At 42.6% G+C, this 22522-nt stretch overlaps 1 protein-coding gene and 1 long non-coding RNA gene across 6 annotated transcripts; one reads left to right on the top strand and one right to left on the bottom strand.

The window, feature by feature from the left end:
- The first annotated feature begins 378 nt into the window (after positions 1 to 378).
- LOC118391273 (sodium channel subunit beta-4) lies at positions 379 to 19658 on the top strand. 2 transcript variants are annotated; one of them, XM_035782506.2, is made up of 7 exons: positions 379 to 586; positions 767 to 930; positions 1269 to 1600; positions 14301 to 14464; positions 14770 to 14992; positions 15193 to 15322; positions 15511 to 19658. In XM_035782506.2, the coding sequence occupies exons 3-7, from the start codon at positions 1498 to 1500 to the stop codon at positions 15605 to 15607; spliced, it is 717 nt and encodes a 238-aa protein (XP_035638399.1). In that variant the 5' UTR covers positions 379 to 586; positions 767 to 930; positions 1269 to 1497; the 3' UTR covers positions 15608 to 19658. The 2 variants fall into 2 exon arrangements, with proteins under 2 accessions (XP_035638399.1, XP_052313955.1); XM_052457995.1 differs by having other exon boundaries at positions 1257 to 1600.
- LOC118391274 (uncharacterized) lies at positions 19594 to 21802 on the bottom strand. Of its 4 annotated transcripts, none has more exons than XR_004827104.1 (5): positions 21504 to 21802; positions 21094 to 21162; positions 20291 to 20880; positions 20096 to 20140; positions 19594 to 19937 (listed from the first exon to the last, which is right to left on the bottom strand). It is a non-coding gene; the product is annotated as an uncharacterized LOC118391274 (long non-coding RNA). The 4 variants fall into 4 exon arrangements; XR_004827102.1 differs by having other exon boundaries at positions 21545 to 21802; XR_004827103.1 differs by lacking the exon at positions 21504 to 21802 and adding an exon at positions 21364 to 21496.
- Between the last annotated feature and the right edge of the window lie 720 nt (positions 21803 to 22522).

Raw genomic sequence — 22522 nt, 5'->3', positions numbered from 1 at the left:
GGAGTGAAATATGTTCACATTTAACAGCGAACATCCTCACTCTAAATTCTGTGATTTGAAGCTATGCAGTGTAACTCAAGGGAGTGGTTGACGAACGTATAGTTTTTTTATTACCAGGACATTGTCACATACCATAGATCAATGTTAGAACATGTCATATCTACTTCTACATCCAGAATGTTTATAAATACAAGGTAGTGCGTAGAGGCTGGCGTGTCCCTGGCGCTCTGTTACAGAACCCCCTCCAACCTGCACTGCAGAACTTTCTCTGATCTCCACAAGCACTATGGCAAAAGTGCCTGCGTCTGCATTCACAGTCAGGAGAGGGGAGGGGGAGAGAGAGAGGGAGGCAGACGGGGAGGGGGGTAAAGAGGAGGAGAAGGCTATGAAAGAGAGAGAGTGTGGGGGAGGGAGAGAGAGAAAGAGAGAGGGACAGGCAGGCACTGAGCCAAGAGAGAGAGTGCAGGGGAAAGTTGAGAGCGAGCCAGAGGGGCAGGCTTGCAGGCAAAGGGAAGAAGAAACTGGGGCTCTGCTATCCAGGAAGAAGAGAAAGGACCGTCCGAACTAGCAGCCACCAGCCACCAGGGTTACTGCAGCAGCACTCCTCCTGTCCATTCTCTACCTTGTTCTCTCTTCGCTCTCTTCTCTCACTCTCTCCCCCTCCTCTTTCTCTCTCTCTTTATCTCTTCTCCCTGTCCTTTCTCTTCTCTCTCTTCTTCCCCCCCCACTCTCTCTGACTGGGACTGCATTGTGCCTTTCTCTGCAGAGGAATCGCTGGCTGGTGGAATCTCCTTGACTGCACCCTGACTGGCTGTGTGCAGTGATTCTCCCCTGGCTCAGCTCCTCTGCTCTGCCGTGTGTTCTGACTCAGCTGTGCTGTGTAGTCAGGCTGCTGGTCCGGCTTCTCAGGGAATACAGCCACAGGAAGAGGTACGGTGCAGTACTGTCTCACGCTGCGCACACATCCCCTTTACTCTCTCTCTTTTTCTCTCTCTCTCTCTCTCTCCTCTCTTCCTCTCCCTCTCTCTCTCTCTCTCTCTCTCTCTCTCTCTCTCTATCTCGTGTCTCTTCTCTATCTCTTAAATCCTCATTATTTATGCTCGTCTTTCTCTGTTTAGGAGTGCTCTCTTACTGAAGGATTATGGCTGATTGACTTAGTTCGCCTTGAGTTTGTTTTTAAGTCTGTACCCTCTTCCCTTACCCACGCACATGCTCCCTCTTTCTCCCCTCCTGTTCGCCCTCTGTCTAACCTACAGTCTTCATGACAGGAGTGTCGGGGTTGGCAGGCAGACGCACCGCTACCAGGACTGGATAACAACACAGTGGGACGTGGTGCCTCGGTTGTGACCAGATCAGTTGCCCAGGCACAACAAACAACCAGACCAGGGGGATTCAGGTTTACACAGGCCTGACCAGTTTCTGAGGGGGTAACTCCAGCCCAACGGACCCTGGGCTGGATCCCACAGCAGGAGGTGTTTTGGACGGGATCGGAGTGCCATGGAGGTTCAGGGGAGTGGGCCTGAGGAGCCCAGGTCCAAGTATCTGTTGTCCTCACACACCACCTGGCCCCGGACCAGCCTGATCATCACTTTGCTGCTCAGTAAGATGTTCTGTCTCAGTCATATATCACTTCTCTTTCATCCGATCCCTCTCTCTCTGCACCTCTCACTCCCAGGTTGTCCTCTCTCTCTTTCTGTTGAGTAAAGTTTTAGTAATTTCCCCAATTCCGCAACCCCAACTGCCCTGTAGTGTGCTATGAAACATTTACTGCATTTGGGATCGGATGTCATTTTGCAGATTCTCCAGTTCCATAGAATCGACTCGTTACAGTTCAAATCTTGTGCTCACTCTGGTCGGCAACATTGTGGCAGTTGGCTTTTGATTGTGTGGATTGATTGGTGAAATTGTATCAGTTTCATTTGTGTGGTGGCTAGAAACTGCTGTCAGTTTGCGTGCTGAAGTATGTTTGATGGATACCTAAGCATACGTCACCAGATGGAATGGTGATTTTATCATTTCCGTGTACATAACACCCCTCTGTTTCACAGCCTGAATCAGAGTTCAGAGGTTTGTCACTAAATACGTCATCCAGAGTATTATTATGCAGGACCTATCAGTGGCAGCCTATTGGACAAGCATTCTATCAAAGCAATAGTATTCATAAGAATTAAAAGGACTAAAATAATATATAGTGCATTTGTGAAGTATTCAGACCCCTTGACTTTTTCCACATGTTGTAACAATACAGCCTTATTCTAAAATGGGTTAAATGAAAAAAATTCTTCATCCATCTACACACAATAACCCATAATGACAAAGGGGAAACATGTGTTTTTTGTGTGTGCAAATGTATTACAAATAAACAGAATTACCTTATTTACATAAGTATTCAGACCCTTTGCTATGAGACTCGAAATTGAGCTCCGGTGCATTCTGTTTCATTTATCATCCTTGAGATGTTTCTACAACTTGATTGGAGTCCACCTGTGGTAAATTAAATGGATTGGACATTATTTGGAAAGGCACACACCTGTCTATATAAGGTCCCACAGTTGACAATGCATATCAGAGCAAAAACCAAGTCATGAGGTCGAAGGAATTGTCCGTAGAGCTCCACGACAGGATTGCGTTCGACACCATCCCTACTGTGAAGCATGGTGATGGCAGCATCCTGTTGTGAGGATGTTTTTCAGTGGCAGGGACTGGAATCGAGGAACAAATGAGTACAGAGATCCTTGATGAAAACCTGCTTCAGAGCGCTCACGACCTTGGACTGGGGGCGAAGATTCACCTTCCAACAGGACAACGACCCTAATCTCAAAGACAAGACAATACAGGAGTGGCTTCGGGACAAGTCTCTGAATGTCCTTGAGTGGCCCAACCAGAGCCCGGACTTGAACCTGATCGAACATCTCTGGAGGTACTTGAAAATAGTTGTTCAGCAAAGCTCCCTATCCAACCTGACAGAGCTTGAGAGGATCTGCAAAGAAGAATGGGACAAACTCCCCAAATACAGGTGTGCCAAGCTTGTAGCTTCATACCCAAGAAGACTCGAGGCTGTAATCACTGCCAAAGGTGCTTCAACAAAGTACTGAGTAAAGGGTCTGAATACTTATATAAATGTAATGTTTCAGTTTTCTTATTTCTTATACGTTTGTATAACATTCTAAGAAACCGTTTTTGCTTTGTCATTATGGGATATTGGGTGTAGGTAGATGAGGGGGGGAAACAATTTCAATCATTTTAGATTAAGTCCGTAAGGGTAAGAAAATGTGGAAAAAGTAAAGGGGTCTGAATACTTTCTGAATGCACTAAGTTTTTTATTGATATCAGACATTACCATTTTAACACGTTTTATTTTGCCTTTACAGTAAACACAAAACCAATAGCTTTTGTGCAACATTGAGTTACTGTATTGATTTTTCTTTAGCTTTTAACTCTGAGTCAATTTTATCCTGGGTAACAACATTTCAGTGTGATGAGAAGCTCCTCTGTAGGCCCAGGTTAATAGAGTAATAATGCAGTTGGCTGGTATCAGTGGAAGTACAGTGGGGTAATGGGGACCGGTCTGAGATGAAGTCAAGACAGCAGCATTTGCTATGTGAAATATCATGGTCATATTATTAACAGCTAGACAGACCAGGAGCAGTCAGCCAGGCTCCGTCAGGCTCAGGTTCAGGCTCTGAGGTTCTCACGCTCAGTGTCAACAGGACTGCAAGACAAGTCCACCCTGTCCCTCCCCTCCAGCCAAATTATGCCTCGGTGCCTGCAATTCAACTATTTAATATCCACACGATTGCTGGGTCATTTAGGAAACACGGTAGAGGCTCATAGTTTAGAGGAGTTTCTTAGTCTATCAACATTTTTGTCTAAAATGTTGATAGTGTTCATGATGTGTGCTCAGTTCTGGTTCTATGGATGGTGTAGTTGTACAGGTAGGTCTATGAGGTTTCATGATAGAATTGTTCTTGAAAGAGACACATGTAGGTTAGAAAGTAGAGCATCACTGTTCCAGTTAGAGGCCTAGCACAAGGGAGAGCCTCACAAAGGACAGTTTGGAAACAAAGTAATTACATAAGCAACCCAGTGGAGACGGCTTCTGACAGAATCCATAGGAGGGTCTAGGGTCAGGGTGCCTTTATTTTTCTGGGACAATCACCATGTGAAGTGTCCTGGGGTATGATGTCCTGGTTTGGCTCTGATTGGGATTTGGTATGAGGCTAAGTCTTTGTTGGATTATCTCAACATCACTGGATTTCTCTCTTGCCTTTTATTTTTCCACTAAAGTTAATGGCCATATCCTGTAGAACCTGCACTATCTTCAGTTACAACTATATATCAATGGTCACCAAACAGCCGAGAAAATATATAGACACAGATGCGGGGTTGTCACTAGTTTCCACAGCCACAAAGTCATAAATATGACTAAACTCCTTAAAATCTGATTTTCAACCTTACCATAACCTTAAATGAAGACCAAAAAGCACATTTTTGTAGCCGATTTTGACTAAGCTGTGGAATGTGATATTGTGGCTGTGGTATCTAGTTGAAAACCAGATGCAGAGTTACAGAGAAAGAAGACAAGCAAGGAAAAAGGAGAGCAGACCAAATAACAGTGTAAGAAATGAAAAGTGGAGAGAGAGAGGGAGGTGCATCTGCCATGTGGGTCGTTCCATTTCATTTCAGCAAGTCATGACACCCACTATTTCTGATTATTCTGAAATCATTTCTGTATTTAGAAACTAATAAGATTAGCATTCCTGCAACATTATTTTAATGAAAAATAATTTGAACTCTGAGAATTTAAGCTAATTGATTGCATCCAAATTGGCCATTTACATTTATAGGATTCAAATAATATTCAATAAATATAGTACCTAACATTACTCTAACAATGAGCAAAACATGAGGAATCCAAAGATATTGTCAAAAGACAGCCACGGACCCCCACACCCCACACCAATCCCACCCTAACAATGAGTGTACAGTAATAATTTCTCTGTCTGACAAGTAGTATGCTGCTGCTGCAGCTCTGAGTATTGTTTCTTCATCCTAGGCAATGTGTTCTCAGTGAATTTGTTGCCCCCCCTCCTTCAGAGAAATTAGTCATTGAAGTTACAATAGATTTATGTTCCAACCTACACTACTGTTGAAAAGTTTGGGGTCACTTAGAAATGTTCTTGTTTTTTAATGAAAAGCAAGTTTTTTTAAAATAACATAACATTTATCAGATACAGTGTAGACATTGTTAATGTTGTAAATGACTATTGTAGCTGGAAACAACAGATTTTTAATGGAATATCTACATAGGCGTACAGAGGCCTATTATCAGCAACCATCACTCCTGTGTTCCAATGGCGCTTTGTGTTAGCTACTCCAAGTTTATCATTTTAAAAGGCTAATTGGTCATTAGAAAACCCTTTTGCAATTATGTTTGCTGAAAACTGCTGATTTTAAAGAAGCAATAAAACTGGCCTTCTTTAGACTAGTTGACTATCTGGAGAATCAGCATTTGTGGGTTCGATTACAGGCTCAATATGGCCAGAAACAAAGATCTTTCTTCTGAAACTCGTCAGTCTATTCTTGTTCTGAGAAATGAAGGCTATTCCATGCGAGAAATTGCCAAGAAACTGAAGATTTCGTACAACACCTTTATTTAACCAGGTAGGCAAGTTGAGAACAAGTTCTCATTTACAATTGCAACCTGGCCAAGATAAAGCAAAGCAGTTCGACACATACAACAACACAGAGTTACACATGGAGTAAAACAAACATACAGTCAATAATACAGTAGAAAAATTAGTCTATATACAATGTGAGCAAATGAGGTGAGATAAGGGCCATGGTGGCGAAGTAAATACAATATAGCAAGTAAAAAATAAATAAAAAACTGGCAAACTGGCTTTAACCAGAATAGAAGGAGGAGTGCGAGGCCACAGTGCACAACTGAGAAAGGGGACAAGTACATTAGTGTCTAGTTTGAGAAACAGATGCCTCACAAGTCCTCAACTGGCAGCTTCATTAAAAAGTACCCACAAAACACCAGTCTCAACGTCAACAGTGAAGAGGCGACTCCGGGATGCTGGCCTTCTAGGCAGAGTTTTAAAGAAAAAGCGGTATCTCAGACTGGCCAATTAAAAAAAAGATTAAGATGGGCATAAGAACACAGACACTGGACAGAGGAACTCTGCCTAGAAGGCCAGCATCCCAGAGTTGCCTCTTCGCTGTTGACGTTGAGACTGGTGTTTTGTGGATACTATTTAATGAAGCTGCCAGCCGTTTCCAGCTACAATAGTCATTTACAAGATTAAAAATGTCTACTGTATTTCTACTCAATTTTATGTTATTTTAATAGACAAAAAATGTGCTTTTTCAAAAACAAGTACATTTCTAAGTGACCCCAAACTTTTGAATTGTATTATCAGGTTGTAACCACTAGATGGTGCTGTATCCCCCCACCCTCAATGTTAAATGGATAGTTCACCCAAATTACAAAATGACATATTAGTTATATATATATATATATATATATATATGTATGTACATGTGTTTTAGGTACCTGCACTGTTGGAGCCCGGAGCATCTGCGTCCCTGTACATGTCACGACTAAACAAACTCTGTAAATTATTATTTTTGTATTTTAACTGCTTTTTCTCCCCAATTGTGATCTTGTCTAATCACTGCAACTCCCCAACGCGCTCGGGAAAGGCAATTGTTGAATCATGCGTCCTCCGAAACATGATCCGCTAAACCTCGCTTCTTAACACCCGCCCCCTTCACCTGGAAGCCAGCCACACAAATGTTTCGGAGGAAACACTGTTAAACTGATGATCGAAGTCAGCCTGCAACACAAGGGGTTTCTAGAGTGTGATGAACCAAGTAAAGCCCTGTCTGTAGTGATGCCTCAAGCACTACAATGCAGTGCCTTAGACCGCTGCGCCACTTGGGAGGCCAACAAAATCTAATCTAAACCTAGTAATTTCAGGATGTAGTATGGAACGTAAACCTAACAGCTTCAAATACATCAAATTAATTGGAAATAGATTACAGAGGATGAAGAAACAATTCTCAATAGTTCAGCGTCATACTACTTGTCAGACATAAAGAACTGATACTATATCATTTTTGTTTGGGTGAGATTAGTGTGGGTTGTGGGAGGTAGCTTTTGGCCATTTCTTTGGATTCCTTATTTCAACAAAACAATGTTGCAAAAATGCTAATCTAACAGAAACCATTTCTGAACAATCTGAGATGTGTGAGAGTTTCTGCTGCATCACTGTGCTGCATTGAGACTGTGTGTGTATGAGTGTGTGTGTGTGTGTGTGTGAGCGAAAGAGAAAAAGAGGGAAGGAATCTGAGTGAAGGAGTCATTTTGCTCCCTGTGCAGCCCTCCCTGGAGTTTACAGCCATGTATTATCCCAAACTGCTTGTCTAAATCTGACCTTGAAATTGACGATGTGTCACACAGCTGAGGTGTGATGTAAAAACAGAGGGAGAAAAAATATTTAGGAATGGGGGCTGCAGAGGGACAAACAGAGCAATAGAAAATGGGATAGCCAGGACAGTTAATACTATTGTTTAGTGAATTTGAGGAGAGAACAGACTGGGCAGAGGTGGAAAGTATGTGAGCAGCATTACTGTATTGTCCCAGTGATGGCATGTAACCAGACTAACCATCCATCATCTTTAGGTCCACTTGAGAAGTGTTGGTGTCGGCATTATCTGGATCGTGTTAGAGGTGGTGGGACCTGCGTTATTTGGATTCCCTTAAAGGGGAGATGAGCCCAAACTAATTAGCTAATTACTGAGTTTAATGAGCCTGCATTGAGTTAAATGGCCTCACAACATCCCGAACACTGTAATAAAATACTACACACACAACTGTACATACAGATGTAGGATCTTAATTTGAGCAGGTTTGTTACAGCAGAAAAATAATCCTGCATCAACAGGAAATGTAAATGTGGATAATAATTCATGTTAATGGACATTTTTGTAGGGGTTGATACTTTTATTTCAAAGGGGAAATTACACACTTTTATAAACCTTTTTTAAACCTCACAAGTTAAACATTTCCTGCTTGTTATTTTTAGTATTACATTGTTGCGTTTTGCAAGAAAGGCATTTCACTGTAACATTGAAACTTGAGTTCTCCTGCAACAGGGTGATCAAATGAAGATCCTACATCTGTAATATGTAGGAATAGCTCTTTTTTTCCCCTGTCCCATCCTTCTTTCTCCCTCTCACTACCTCTAGACTGGGAGCTGTGCCATAAGATTACTGCAGACCTAAGTGTGTGTGGTCTGTGAATTGTGTGTGCCAGCGTGCATGCATGCAAATGAAAGTACGGAAGTGTATATCCTTGTCCTGTCTTATTGCAATATGCACATTCTCTGTACACTAGTTAAGCGTGCAGTTTTTTTCAATTGCTAAGAAGTGTCGGTCAATACTGAAGCTAATTCAAAACTCTACAGTCTGCATTACCAACATGAATCTTGGCCAAACAGTTAATCTCACCTCCAAAACTCAAAACACTTCATACTGTACATGTCTCAAAATAAGCTCGTTCGACCATAACTGGCATCAATTCTCACTCAGAACACACTGACCTTAAAAGCACTAACAGGAAGCATTACATAAATTAACTTCTCTCTTTGAATGATTTTACATAAATCAATATTTCATTATAGAATAAGAATAACACCTTTTCACTTTGACTGTACTAAAATATATGTAACAAGAATGAATCAGAAATGCCGCAATTTGCGTCAATAGCCTTTATTTTTTTCTATATCTTAGTAATTTACTTAAATAAGTTGAAACAAAAAACATTCCTGAAATTCCAGGGCTGCAATAATAATAAAAACATGTCTAGTATAATCACTCATTGTACAGTACTGTGAGGGTTCTAGTTCTCATCAACATGTCTAGTATAATCACTCATTGTACAGTACTGTGAGGGTTCTAGTTCTCATCAACATGTCTAGTATAATCACTCATTGTACAGTACTGTGAGGGTTCTAGTTCTCATCAACATGTCTAGTATAATCACTCATTGTACAGTACTGTGAGGGTTCTAGTTCTCATCAACATGTCTAGTATAATCACTCATTGTACAGTACTGTGAGGGTCCTAGTTCTCATCAACATGTCTAGTATAATCACTCATTGTACAGTACTGTGAGGGTTCTAGTTCTCATCAACATGTCTAGTATAATCGCTCATTGTACAGTACTGTGAGGGTTCTAGTTCTCCCTCTCTCCTGCATTTGGCCACAAGTTCTCATCAACATCACATCTTATATCTTCTCTGGTGATGCATCTTGGAAAGTATCTTCTGGAATGTCTAATCTAACCTTGGCAGTCTTCAGGAGAAGTGTCTCCACACCCTGGAAGTCTTCAGGAGAAGTGTCTCCACACCCTGGCAGTCTTCAGGAGAAGTGTCTCCACACCCTGGCAGTCTTCAGGAGAAGTGTCTCCACACCCTGACAGTCTTCAGGAGAAGTGTCTTCACACTCTGGCAGTCTTCAGGAGAAGTGTCTTCACACTGGCAGTCTTCAGGAGAAGTGTCTCCACACCCTGACAGTCTTCAGGAGAAGTGTCTCCACACCCTGGCAGTCTTCAGGAGAAGTGTCTTCACACTCTGGCAGTCTTCAGGAGAAGTGTCTCCACACCCTGACAGTCTTCAGGAGAAGTGTCTCCTCACCCCACAGTCATGGCATCCAGTAAGGACATCTGGTCATGTGGATGGTGGTTATAAACCTTCCACCTCCACGCAGAGAAACTCCTCTATGGGGTTTAGGAAGGGAGAGTATGGAGGCAGGAATAGTACTGACATCCTGGGATGTGCAGCAAACCAGTCTGTGACTGCAGCAGAAGGAAGGAGTTTCTTGCCCTTCTTTTCTCCGCTGGCACAAGTCGATTATGGGTCATCCAGAAAAGAAATTAGCCTCTCTGTATAGTAGGGGTCAATGAGTAGTTTGTGTAACAGCAAACCATCATTAGACAGTGCTGCACACATTGTGATGTTAGCTCCTCTCTGGCCTGGGACATCCATGGTTGATCTGTCCAATCAAATTTCATTCCTCTGCAGCATGTCTTTGCCAGGTTGAATCCAGCTTCATCCACAACGAAGAACGAATGTGAAGTTTGTCTGAATTCCATCTCATTTACTCTAAAATACAGTACAGCCACAGGTTTACAGTACTTTACATTATGCATAGCTGTGTATGTACCCTCTTTGGTTATTGAACATCTTACCTGGACATATTGATACCAGAGTTTTTTCAGATGTTCACCGTTTCTCTCAAACGGCTTCATCCTTATTTTATGTTTCTCTGGGACTCTTGCAATTGTCGTTGTGCTGACCATATTCACATTCCCAAAAGTGATATTGTCTGCCAGCACTCTGTCCCAAATTTCCCGCAGTTTTATTGCATCGTTGCCAATTACCATGTCAACAATAGAAATTTCCTGCTCATCTGATAATATTCTGCCTCTCCCTCCTGAGGGAGTCAACCTTTGGATCCTACTGAAAAACACAACAATCAGCATATTTCAAAATGTCAGTATTAGTAAAAAAAATACTGTATTGTACTGTAATATGTAGTTATGTGTAGCAAAGGTACAGGTTGGCAGGCAGGCTCAGAGTCAGGACAGGGAAGGTTCAAAACCAGGAGGGTGTGAAAAAGAGAGACTGGGAAAAGCAGGAGGGCAGACTGTGATGGCGCCGACAGAGATGGACGCCTCACTTTGCTTTCTTAGGAAACTATGCAGTATTGTTTTTTTTCATGTATTATTTATTACATTGTTACCCCATGAAATCTTAAGTCTTATTACATACAGCCGAGAGGAACTTCAACTTACCAACATTACGACCAGGAATATGACTTTCCCGAAGCGGATCCTCTGGTTCGACCACCACCAAGGACAATGGATCGGATCCCAGTAGGTGACCCAAAATAATGGCGCAGCTGGAGTGGTCTTCTGGTCAGGCTCCGTAGATGTGCACATCGCCCACCGCTCCCGAGTATACTACTCGCCAATGTCCAGTCTCTTGACAACAAGGTAGATGGAATTAGAACAAGGGTTGCCTCCCAGAGAGACATCAGAGATTGTAACATTCTCTGTTTCACAGAAACATGGCTCTCTCTGGATACGTTATCAGAGTCAGTACAGCCACCTGATTTCTTCACGCATCGCGCCGACAGAATCAAACATCTCTCTGGTAAGAAGAAGGGCGGGGGTGTATGCCTTATGATTAACGAGTCGGGGTGTGATCATAACAACATACAGGAACTCAAGTCCTTTTGTTCACCTGACCTAGATTTCCTTACAATCAAATGCCGACCGCATTATCTACCAAAATATTTGGTGAGCGAGTTTAATAGCAAATGCATCGGTGATGTTGTACCCACTTTGACTATTAAAACCTTCCCCAACCAGAAACCGTGGATTGATGGCAGCATTCGCACAAAACTGAAAGCTCGAACCACTGCTTTTAATCATGGCAAGACGACCGGAAACATGACTGAATACAAACAGTTTAGCTATTCCCTCCGCAAGGAAATCAAACAAGTTAAGCATCAGCATAGAGACAAAGTAAAATCGCAATTCAACGGCTCAGACAGGAGAAGTATGTCGCAGGGTCTACAGTCAATCACGGATTGCAAAAAGAAAATCAGCCCCGTCGCGGACACCGATGTCTTGCTCCCAGACAAACTAAACAACTTCTTTGCTCGCTTTGAGGACAATACAGTACCACTGACACAGCCCGCTACCTAAACCTGCAGGCTCTCCTTCACCACAGTCAACGTGAGTAAACCATTTAAGCGTGTTAACCCTCGCAAGGCTGCCGGCTCAGACGGCATCCCTAGCCACGTCCTCAGAGCATGCGCAGACCAGCTGGCTGGTGTGTTTACAGACATATTCAATCCATCCCTATCCCAGTCCGCTGTTCCCACATGCTTCAAGAGGGCCACCATTGTTTCTGTTCTCAAGAAAGCTAAGGTAACTGAGCTAAACGACTACCGCCCCGTATCACTCACTTCCGTCATCATGAAGTGCTTTGAGAGACTAGTTAAGGATCATATCACCTCCACTCTACCTGACACCCTAGACCCACTCCAATTTGCTTACCACCTCAATAGGTCCACAGACAACTCAATCACACTGCCCTAACCCATCTGGACAAGAGGAATACCTATGTACGAATGCTGTTCATCGATTACAGCTCAGCATTTAACACCATAGTACCCTCCAAACTCGTCAAAATCGTCACTCATCAGACCCTGGGTCTCGACCCCGCCCTGTGCAACTGGGTCTTGAACTTTCTGACGGGCCACCCCAGGTGGTGAAGGTAGGAAACATCTCCACCCCGCTGATCCTTAACAGTGGGGCCCCACAAGGGTGCGTTCTCAGCCCTCTCCTGTACTCCCTGTTCACCCATGACTGTGTGGCCATGCACACCTCCAACTCAATCATCAAGTTTACAGACAACACTACAGTGGTAGGCTTGATTACCAACAACGAAGAGACGGCCTACAGGGAGGAGGTGAGGGCCCTCGGGGAGTGGTGTCAGGAAAATAACCTCACACTCAACGTCAAAAAAACACGATGATCGTGGACTTCAGGAAACAGCAGAGGGAGCACCCCCCCCTATCCACATCGAATGGACAGTGGTGGAAAGTTTTAAGTTCCTCGGCATACACATCACGGACAAACTGAAATGGTCCACCGACACAGACAGCGTGGTGAAGAAAGCGTAACAGCGCCTCTTCAACCTCAGGAGGCTGAAGAAATTTGTCTGCTCCGACCGTAAGGCTCTCCAAAAGGTAGTGAGGTCTACACAACGCACCACCGTGGGCAAACTACCTGCCCTCCGGGACACCTACACCACCCGATGTCACAGGAAGACCAAAAAGATCATCAAGGACAACAACCACCAAGCCACTGTCTTTTCACCCCGCTATCATCCAGAAGACGAGGTCAGTATAGGTGTATCAAAGCTGAGACCGAGAGACTGAAAAACAGCTTCTATCTCAAGGCCATCAGACTGTTAAACAGCCATCACTAACATTGAGTGGCTGCTGCCAAGTACTGACTCAAATCTCTGGCCACTTTAATAATAAAAAAATGGATGTAATAAATGTATCACTGGTCACTTTAAACAATGCCACTTTATATAATGTTTACATACCCTACATTACATATCTTGGGTGTGGGGCAATAAAGTATTTAGTCAGCCACCAATTGTGCAAGTTCTCCCACTTAAAAATATGAGAGAGGCCTGTAATTTTCATCATAGGTACACTTCAACTATGACAGACAAAATGAGAAGAAAAAATAACGAGATCAAAAACAGGACACTTGGGTAGACTTTTAGCTGAAATTGCAATCAGCTGTGTTTGGAATGATTAAATATTCTGCTGAGATGTTCTACATGTTTCAGTCTGGTTACTGCAGAAATGCACGACATTTGCCATCATTCTGTTTTTAATGTGTTTTTAACAGTTTTGGAAACAGTGTGTTAGCATTTGAAAATGTGCTGCAAATATAGTTTTGTAGGTGGTGGAGTATGAATGAGAAAAGAGTTCATTGATTTCTGAGAATGTGGTCATTGAATGCATTTTGTGTGAAAGCAATGGAAAATGATTCACAGTTTGGTCCACATACACTTCTGTTTCACTGACTGTGAAGAGTTTTGACAATGTGACTTCAGTTTTGACCAATGCATGTTAGCGATTGAAAAAAACTAAATCTATGTTCCATTAGTAAAATGGGTTATCGTTCATATTTTGCTGCTCCTATCCTTCTGTCAGTAACTATCTGGGTTAAGGTCAAAGGGAAGACATCAGAACCAGATATGATTTTGACCCGCAGTTTAGGTCAGACGTAGGGCTCTATTTAATCTGTATTGCTATTCAGTATTACAGCGCGATTGAAATTTAAAGGCAATGTTCCCTCGTTAGCGGAGACTGCATTCACGGTAAACATTGCAGATGTCGGCTCAATAGGAAATGTACTTTTACATTTCCTTCAGCGATACAGGTTGAATAGAGCCCATAGTTTTCAAATCCCTGATAGTTTGCAGGATAAGTTAAGAAGGGATAGGGGTAGAGGGGATTACAATAGACATCAGTCAATCATTATTTGACAGCTCTACAGTATGTCAATGGATGAGCTATAGTAACCTGGGAATGGGCCATTTCTCACTCAGGTGTGTGTTGTCTTTTCCCTTTCTGTATTTCTTAGTAGTATTGTGTACTACCTTTTACATTTCCCCCTGCCCCCTCCCTCCCAGGTGTGTGGTCTGCTCAGGGCCTGGAGATGTCCACAGGGAAGGTCCCGTTCCTGGAGGCGTTGAACGGCAGTACTGTGATTCTACCCTGCACCTACGCCAGCTGTATCGGCATCAAAAACCTCTACTTCAACTGGCAGTACAACGACAATGGCACTATGCAGAAGGTGGGTCAGAGCTGCCCTGGCCCACTGCAGCAACAGCAGCCGCACAACATTTACATTTAAGTCATTTAGCAGACGCTCTTATCCAGACAACTACTGTCATTTGTCAGCTCAAATCTCACATAGATAGCGGCAGGGATGTTCAAAGTCAGTGTGGGGAGATCATATTTTCAAGTGTTCTAATTTGTGGTGAAGACCCAATGGTTTTCCTGCATCAGTAAGTGATATCTCTATTGTGAGTGTTTTGATTGGAGTTGTGGTCAGATATTGTGAGTGTCAGATGATTGTCGACTGCCTGGTCCTCTCAGGTGTGTGAGTCTGTGATTCCGTTAGACGGGATGGATCCCCATCCAGTGAGTATCTTCCGGGAGCGGGTGGATTTTATCGGCACCGGTGATCACAACAACATCTCCATCCTGCTTTGGAACATCACCTTTGAGGACGAGGGCCAGTACACCTGCTTCGGACGCAACCCCAAAGAGAAGGGCAAGAACCACAGCGCTATCTTTACCCTTGTCGTGGTGGACGAGTGTGAGTATTAACTAGCGTTCTCTTTGCTTTATTGCAGGCAGATCATATACTGTAGGTCCTCTGGTGCTGCCAATGGGCAGGGCGAATACTATATGGACCACAAAGTCTAGATGTGTTGTGCTGTAGACGATGCACTGTAGGTAGGTACTGTTTGTCTGATCAGCCTCTACCTTCTCCTCTCCCTGGTTCCTTCTCGGCAGTACGAGTGGTGGACAACACTCTCACCATCATAATTGCTTCTGCAGTGGGCGGAGCCATCGCCCTGCTGATGACTTTCATGCTGGTGAAGAACTTCATCCTCTTCGTTCTCTTCAAAATCGAGGAGAAGAAGTGAGTAAGACAGATGGGGCCACAGAGAGTAGCCAACTGGCCATCCACACAGAGAAACACCTTCAGCTCATCTTGGTGCTTCCAAACTGTAGTAAAGCATCAATAAAGTCGGGCTACAATGTCAAATACGTAGAAAACGCAGGTGTTTCTTCTAACCCTCCTCTCTCCTCTGTTCCTCTCCTCCACAGAAAGATCGAGTGCCTTGTACAATCTTCCTCAGCAGATGAAACAAACAATGTCTCAGGATCCAAAACTTCGAAACCAACGACACCAAAGAAGAAATGAGAGTACTTGCATGTATGTACAACCATATATAAATATACAGTTATATCTATGCATATATTTATATGCACAAACATGTGTATGCACTCGTGACTCCATGGGCAGGTTTCTTGGGCAGGTTTTTTGGACTGAGAAGCACGTCTGATGGAGATTCTTCATTGAAAGTGTTTGTTAGTCCAATAAGCTTAGGCTGTGTCTGGGAAACCACCCCCATATGTTCAAGTTGGTATATTGTTTAAAAAAAAATCTTAAACCTAGGACCGTTTTTCATATGATAATAAAAAACAAAAAAAGAGATGAATTGAATATACGCTTGAGACAGGGAATAACGCGATATAATAATGTTGTTTAAACTGTGCTGGATCCTCCTCTCTTCACCAACCGTACTACTCTGGGCTTAACTGAAACGGTCTACAAATTAAAATATTGTGTTTTGTAGAAACACACAGTCTAATTCAATCTCCAGTGACATTTTGCCACGTCAGATTCAGCTTATTCAGTAATGCTCTGATTCACATAGAGTTGGGTTTAGTGTTGTTTAGATAGAATACAGTGATATTAACTCTGCCTATCCAAAGGTGATTAATTAAGCTTATTTTATAATATTTAGAAACTAAGGTCTTTAAAAGGGTGATGCTGTGGTGAGACGTGAGAAAGGATCCAGTTCAGAACTTAATACACTTTCTTTGCTTGATATAAAGCACTGGTGCCTGTTAGCGCTTCTATCTTCCTCTGCTGATAGGAAGACTAAATACTGCAAAACCATTTACCAAACGCAGAAAAACGCAAGTGAATAATACTGCAAGCTGATGAATGAAATTATAGACAATCCCTTGAAACCAACCCACTAGAAAAAAATGAACCTCTACTAATGCTGCTTTTAAGACAAATAACCTTTTTAATGCATTTATAAGCATGTGAAACCCCAGGGCAGATTTAGAGACACAATGCTTGACAATAGACATGTACTCTCTCTTGTGTTCCTTTCCGGAATCCAAGATTTAACCACAAATAATGTGGTAAGTTCCGTCTGCTTTGAACCTGGATCTAAATCTCCTCATATCATGCCAACCCCTGCTACATCCAGTGTGCCAAGGCTATGCACACTATTTGGTAAAGTGGGTCTTCTGGCATGAACATTAACCCCCCCCCAACAGAAGTATCCGCCACATTTCTTATAGTAAGTAATTTACAAATGGATCTCTCTTTGCTGTACAGAGCACATTCACACACATTCATGTTTTTACACACTGCAATAAGTACCCAGCAGAATTTATGATGGTTCATTCATGGCTCATGATTCAACACAAATTCACCATCTGCAAAAAAACAGATATCGATCAGCTACAGTCATTACGGAAACCTCCACTAACTACACCATAAAGAGATGCATGGAGCAGCATTTAGGTTGCAGGTAGCGTGAAAGACTGGAACCGATCTTTACTGGACAGTGTAGAATAGACACACAACTAATATCTCATATTCAGCCCATTTATTTTGCCAAACTGGGATAACCCTGAGAAACCCACGTCTGATCAGGAATGGACTGGGATAACCCTGAGAAACCCACGTCTGATCAGGAATGGACTGGGATAACCCTGAGAAACCCACGTCTGATCAGGAATGGACTGGGATAACCCTGAGAAACCCACGTCTGATCAGGAATGGACTGGGATAACCCTGAGAAACCCATGTCTGATCGGGAATGGACTGGGATAACCCTGAGAAACCCACGTCTGATCAGGAATGGACTGGGATAACCCTGAGAAACCCACGTCTGATCAGGAATGGACTGGGATAACCCTGAGAAACCCATGTCTGATCAGGAATGGACTGGGATAACCCTGAGAAACCCATGTCTGATCAGGAATGGACTGGGATAACCCTGAGAAACCCACGTCTGATCAGGAATGGACTGGGATAACCCTGAGAAACCCACGTCTGATCAGGAATGGACTGGGATAACCCTGAGAAACCCACGTCTGATCAGGAATGGACTGGGAGAAACCCATATCTGATCAGGAATGGAATGTCATTGACTAGCAATGGAAACCCATTAATAGTGAACTACAGTGTCAAGATACAATAGTTGTTTTGAAGATACTTCCAGTGTGTGACAGAATTGTGGAAAAATCATGTTCAGGGAAGAAGTTCACGTCTATGTCCATTGTCCAGGAACTTGCTGAATCTGTCATTGTATAAACATAACAAATATACCTCCCCCAATCACTTGCTGAACCTGTTTCTAATGTGGACAACCCCTGGTGTTGCTGTTCCCATAGCATAGCCCTTCAAATAAATGCACTGGCTTGTAGCAATAGCAGGAGGATATTTTGGGCACTTTACCGTAGATATGTATATTCTTCGGCTGTGCTAGACATGTGTGTAAACAGAGATGTGTTGTATCGGTGGAGCAGTGAGTGAATGAACCTAAATGTATATTTAACATGAGGGTAAAGTTGAATGAATGATCTTTGCTGTCTTAGATGAGAACAGACCGACACCATGGTTTGGCCATCGACAGTAGTACATGTACTATCTCTGGTTGGACATGGCTTTGAGCTTGTGGCACTGAATCCCTGGCTGATTCATACTCTCCTAAGATAACAGTGATACTATGCAAACACAAACACCACTACGGAGAGGAAGACATCCACACACTGTAGGACAGGCTGCTGCAGTTCCCTCAATGGGATTTGCTTTCGCAAAGCTGCCCTGACATCACATCAACATAACTATACTGTAGCTACTGCAGGATTCCAATAAACCATTTTGAGTTCATTTTACTGTGATAATGTAAGCAATAAAAATGACAAGTGCAACAGTAATCAAAGTGGGATATGGAGTTGATCCTGGGTAGATGAGGAACATAGGCTTATAGTGCAAGGATATTCAGTCCTTGAGGTCTGCAGCACTGCTAGTTTTCATTGTTTTTAAACGGAGACTGTCTGGTTCAGACCTGTGAAATCACCTGTATAGAGATTCTGGCCAATTAAGTACAAAGGAGAAGTACATAGTGCAGACCTTGCTGCTCAGATTTGAATACTTATTTTGCCTGTAATGCACTGATGTATAAGCTTTCCCTTCTCACTCTGGGAAGCTAGCCTCTTTTTTTCTGTTACTACAGTATGTGGCCCTTTTTGTCAATGTTTGGAAGGCACATAGTTGTGTCTTCTCTCATGTCAAGTTTAGTTCTGTTGTGATGTGTGAAAAGACCTTCAAAGGTTCCTGAATGTTAGAACCTATGGAGCTATGCAATATACAGTGTAATTTCAAGGAGCAACATGTAAGATGTAAGCCATAAATCGAATTGCATCATGTTTTTTTTAAAGGCGACTGCTTACAAATGCTTACAAATGACAGTACAGCTTACCGTATCACAATCCGAAAAAGATTGTTACAAGGACGAAGAAGTTTTGTACTGCTAATGTTCTTGCCATTGTTGTCAACCTCAAACGAGAACCAATCGTAATGCAGGAAGTTGTACACAACTAATTTGCAGCTTTCTAAAAAGTAGATTTTATTCTTGTGATTTCTATTCCTTTGCTTCTACTGGTATGTAATTGACATTTGGCGCTAGTTGCAGGTGGAAATGTTACATGTATAACCTCTAAACAAAGCCGAACTGTGAAAGTGACTCACGTGTTCTGTTGAAATGCCCTTACACAGTTCTGGATGACCTAGTACCAACTGTCTTCCTTGTTCCCTTTATTTTGACAACTGTACTGAAAACTGGATAGGTGAAGCAAAAGTTCAATCTTTGTGGTTTGGAAATTCTGAGAACACTTTGTTGTGCCAAGTTGTAGTAGCGGAAATAGTGACCTCATCCATTATTGCACTTAAGACAACAGAATGTTTGAATCTATAATGTACCCAGACATTACTGACCCCTTAGTCCCACATTCCTCTTCCAACTAATATGAATGTACAGCCATGTTTCTCCTATTCCCTCAAATGATGCCTCCCATGTAATCTCTCCATCATGCAAATCTGCTCAAATATGATTTATTATAAAAAGCCACAAGAATCCAATAAACTTTTGAATATAACAGTACATTGTCTTTTTTTGCCTGTCAAAATTGCACAAATCATTAATCAACCACAAAATATTTGTAAAAAATGAAATGCATAACTCATAAAGTACTTACATCTCTAAGATAATATAAAATAAGAACACAAAGAAACTTTACAGGTCAGTATTGTGAGTCAGTGCAGTATGTATGTCTTTTGACTGTGTGAATGTTTTCCAGAACCACTCAGCGCTAATCGAGAGCGAATACCAGTCAGTTTATAGTAGTTACCGCTGAGAGAAACTGGATTTTCAGCAGTACTTCTGAAACAAAAGAGAAACAAATCATATCAGGTAAGGAATTTCAACGACACCTGTAAAAGTGGGAATGCAACACAATGAGGTATCTGTTATCCATCACATACTCTGCAGTAGACCCCAGGGTGCCCCGGCGGGCACAGCCCACCCACCCACCAACTCACCACCCCCACCAGCTGCCAAAACCAGGATAGGAACACACTGTCACCCTGGGAGAGAAAGCGGGAGTGAGAGCGGAAGAAATGGCATTAGAAGACAGATTAATGCAAAGTATGACTACATTGCCAGTGTGATAGTCTAGCAAACCTACTAAAGGTAAACATTTTGTAGGCCTGTGTGTAATGGTGGAGGAGCTTCACCTGACACGCATCCACTTTGCCCTCCATCAACCACACTGAGCAGAGAAAGAGGATGAGTTAGAGGCAATCGGCAGTTGAAACAATAAAGCCAATTCCCCACCCATTTCAGTAAAAAGCTGAGGGATGGGGCTGACCTCCATGATATCAAAATTGTATTTTGAACCATGTTAAGACTATATGTTTGTGTATATTTACTTTGTCAACAAAGATTAAGCTTGTTTTAAGCCAAAGTATATTATGTTCGGATGGGGTAAAACAGTTCAACTCAGTTTGAGGCATTGATAAATTACATTCTTCAAGAATCAATGGATATATATATCTCGTTCATTTATAAGTCCAAAAATGTATGTAGCAACTGCAGATTGTCTCTTTAAGAGAAAGTAGAGGCAGAGATGAGAGGATGATGATAGAGAAGATAAAACAGACAGTGGAGTGGGTGCTGTTGGTTTTGCTTGGGAAGGTGGCATTGGCTGGATACAGGTGAGCTCAGCCTCTTTACTGGCACAGTCTGCTTTCCGATCACACGCCGTCGCTGTTGATGAACTTCAATGACTGGGAGCAGAAGAACTTGCTGTCGACAAGATGCCAGACTGCAGGAGACGAGTGGAAGACATAGAATGGAGAAGGGTAGATTGGATGAAAAGGGAATCTGAAGGTGCAATTCTACAGGCGACATTACAACAGGAATATGATTGAGAAACTCCAGATTTAAAATGTAGTTAAAGTTTTTGGAGATGGAGGGGAGAAATACTGAAGTGAGCGCCCACGGCCAATATCCCCAGTGTGAACAGTACACAACATACAGTGATAGGGGTCATCTTCTTAGGCTTCTAGTTTCCTTGGTCCCTCCGGTCCACCATAATCTGCTTCTTCTGGCGTTGAGGCATGATCAGAGCCGTCGGTGTGAGAGAGGTGAGGACAGTTAAAGAAGTCAGTTGTAAAAATAAAAAATAAAAAAGGTTCCTCTCCTATTTGTCACTACTACTACCACTACTACTAATAATAATAATCATAATACACAGGTGACATGATGTGGTACTCCAGGCAATATTCAGCAATCTGTTTTAACTCACCTCGAGACAGATCTAAATGTGTGGGCTTGGTGCTCTTAACAGTAGTGTATGTGAATCTAAAGGGAGGGGGGTACAGGGGCTCAACAGTATCTTAACCTCTTAACATCTATGAAATTCTATATTTTTCATTATATACACACTTGTAGAGTGAAACACACTATGTTCCGTTCTCATATCTTACTATGTGCCCACCAAGCAGTCCTCACTCAGCCCTCCATCAGCTTCAGGTGGGGCTTCTGCCAAGCTCTAGAAAATAGCCTTCAAACAGACAGATGCCACAATGCCATTACTCTCACAACCACTTCATGTGATCAATCAGCAGTCAGCTAATTGGTTTGGTGTAAGGAGGTGAGGTGATTAGTGGAATCAGGAGTTTTTGTGCCCTGGCCGGGATAATACCAGAGGCAGAAGACGAAGCGAGACGTCGCACTCGCGACTTTTTTTTCTGGTTCATATACAGTCAATTAGCTAAGCAGGCCAGACCCAGCTGCTAATGAGGGGGTTTGATTAATCACACATGTGTAGGTGTGTTTTGCATCATCTGGAAAATGATTGCATTTGATTTGGAATCGGGCTGCCTCCTGGGCGTGATCCAGGTGCCTGCTCAGTCAGTCCGACGGCAAAGTAGTCTCAAAACAAAAGTAATTAAGCATATGTAGTGAATATGATACATGTTGTTATAAAAACACTGTCTTAAATTATCACATTTATTTCATGGAAAAGAGATTCTGGACGATGCAGCATGCTTGTTGACATGACCGACTGGTGCAGATGACTTTGATTTGAGAAGGGTACTCCTCCCTCCACGCTTTCGCCCAATGACGAGAAGAGCCTGGATTAAAAAACCAGGCCAGTGTAAAATAACTCCCTCACATTGGTGCCTACGCAAGAGCCAACCGTTAAAGAGAAACTACCCCTAATAAAACAATTTCTCATTTAGAAAACGGGGTGTGGCATCTACAGTATGAGTCAAACATTTATTATTCTGTCAAAATGTCCTACAATGTGTAAATAGGATCATTTTGGTGATAAATTCAGTCTTTTCCAAAACAAGAGTTTTGTGGTAGTGACTGCATCACAACATAAATGAAGGTTGGGTTTGTTTCAATCCTGCCCACAGCTGGCAGCACACAAATTAAAAGCTCTGCATGGTCAATCT

This window comes from Oncorhynchus keta, chromosome 12 (assembly GCF_023373465.1).
Source record: "Oncorhynchus keta strain PuntledgeMale-10-30-2019 chromosome 12, Oket_V2, whole genome shotgun sequence".
Taxonomy (NCBI): Eukaryota; Metazoa; Chordata; class Actinopteri; order Salmoniformes; family Salmonidae; genus Oncorhynchus; species Oncorhynchus keta.
This window is presented reverse-complemented; position numbering and strand designations above follow the sequence as displayed.